The 1,636-nt window shown below is 56.2% G+C and overlaps 1 protein-coding gene across 1 annotated transcript in view; it reads left to right on the forward strand.

Annotated features, from left to right (window-relative positions):
• The window catches only part of LOC104412794 (opioid-binding protein/cell adhesion molecule homolog), a gene marked incomplete at its 5' end in the record, with an annotated part of 15,867 nt that extends 14,234 nt beyond the window's left edge, over positions 1 to 1,633 (forward strand). The window contains one exon of the mRNA XM_010023605.1: positions 1,459 to 1,633. Coding sequence (XP_010021907.1) covers positions 1,459 to 1,559 — 101 coding nt within the window. The remainder of the gene's footprint in view (positions 1 to 1,458) is intronic.
• Between the last annotated feature and the right edge of the window lie 3 nt (positions 1,634 to 1,636).

The raw sequence follows: 1,636 nt of genomic DNA on the forward strand, positions 1-1,636 counted from the left end.
AATCCCTCCCCTAACCCCTTTTGTCCCCCCCAACCCCTTCCCTCCCCTCTGGAGGGGATAGGGGGAGGGAGGGGGTTCTTATACCTACCCGGAGTCCATCCCAGATGTTGTTATCCTTTCTGGAATCACAGCTCTCATCACTGACCATCCCAGGGTGCCCACCCTGTTGCCTGCAAAGAAGACCCACCACCACCACCATCTCTTCATGCATCTGCTGTTGGCCACCACCAGGCCAATCTGCTTCCTCCGGTCCTGATGGTTGCGTGGTCTCCTCCATCATTATCTCCTCCATCGTTGTCTCCACCACAAAGATGTGGTTCTCTGCTGCAGCTTGAGGGCTGCTCGCAGGTGATACCTGCAATGTCCTGCCTATCCAGATAGGCCTCCTAACTCCCTATACAACAAATCACCAGTGCCTACATCTCCGCCAGGGGATTCATAGTGACTTTTGCTAGGATGTCACCTTTTGTCTCCCTTGGTCTTCACTGGATGTCCTCGTACTTCCTGATGTTCTGATCTGGTACCTCCTTCTCTGGTTGTCCATCCATTTCTGTCCATGTGGACCAAGCTGCCTGGGGAAAAAACCCTCTACTCTCTCTATATCTACCTACCAAGCTTCCTCACCACAGTCTGTGGCCTGGTGGGATGCCTAGCCCTACACCATGGCCATGCTCCATCCTTAGATCTATCCCTCATCATCTCCTGCCTCTCCACAGGAATGCAGAGCATGAACAGACCTGTGCCTGCTCTCTCCTCCAGGCCTTCGCTTCTCTGGCTCTTCCCAGCTGGCAGCCACATGCACCCACCTACCCAAATCCTTCCCAAATAACAGCCTTCATCCTATGAGATGCAAACAACCTCCTCTCCACGAGGCTAACTAACTCCCACATTGTCCCTTCCCATTCCATGCCAATGGCGAACAGCATGCAAGTGTGACACTTCACCAACTAACTCCACTGTCCAGGACCAAAACCCCTCCAAATACAGCCTGTGAATCCCTTAACATCCCCCAGGCACAGGGGGTCCATCCTACCCACCTGGAGACTCCTGTACTGCATGGCCAGAATGGCAAAGAGCACTCAACAAGAGACAAGAACACACCTTCCTCACCCCTGTGCTCCTGCTAGAGACTTGCCTGCACAACCACACTCCAAATGAACTGTGTCCTCTGCCACCTTCTCATGCCTATAGGGCCTCCCCAGGCGCCTTCCTCCTCCTCCTCCGACAAAGACAGCGCCTCCTCTAAATGTCCCTCAAGCTCTTTGCCTACCTCCTCCCCACCACCAAGCCCAACACCACCACCAGAAGCAATGCTCTCCAAGTGATGGATAAACCAACATCCCAGGGAGACCCAGCGTGGGGTGTGAGCTATGAAGGAACAGTGGGGAGGTGGGACACTCGTGGTCACTCAGCACTTCCCCTAACGCTCTCCTTTGTCTTCTTCTCTCCCCTGTGCAGGCCCTGGAGCGGTGCATGACGGCGGCAATGCGGCGTCCCGGGCGGGCGCCGGGCTCTGCCTTTGGGCCACCCTCCTTGCTCGTCTCCTCCTCGACTTTTGATAAGGGAGCGGAGGGTCCCGGGAGGCCCCCGCTGCCCCCAACGGCACCCGGGGACTCGTCTCCATGGGGCGGGCGAT

The sequence above is a fragment of the Nestor notabilis genome, unplaced genomic scaffold, assembly GCF_000696875.1.
Source record: "Nestor notabilis isolate BGI_N333 unplaced genomic scaffold, ASM69687v1 scaffold12281, whole genome shotgun sequence".
Lineage (NCBI taxonomy): Eukaryota > Metazoa > Chordata > Aves > Psittaciformes > Psittacidae > Nestor > Nestor notabilis.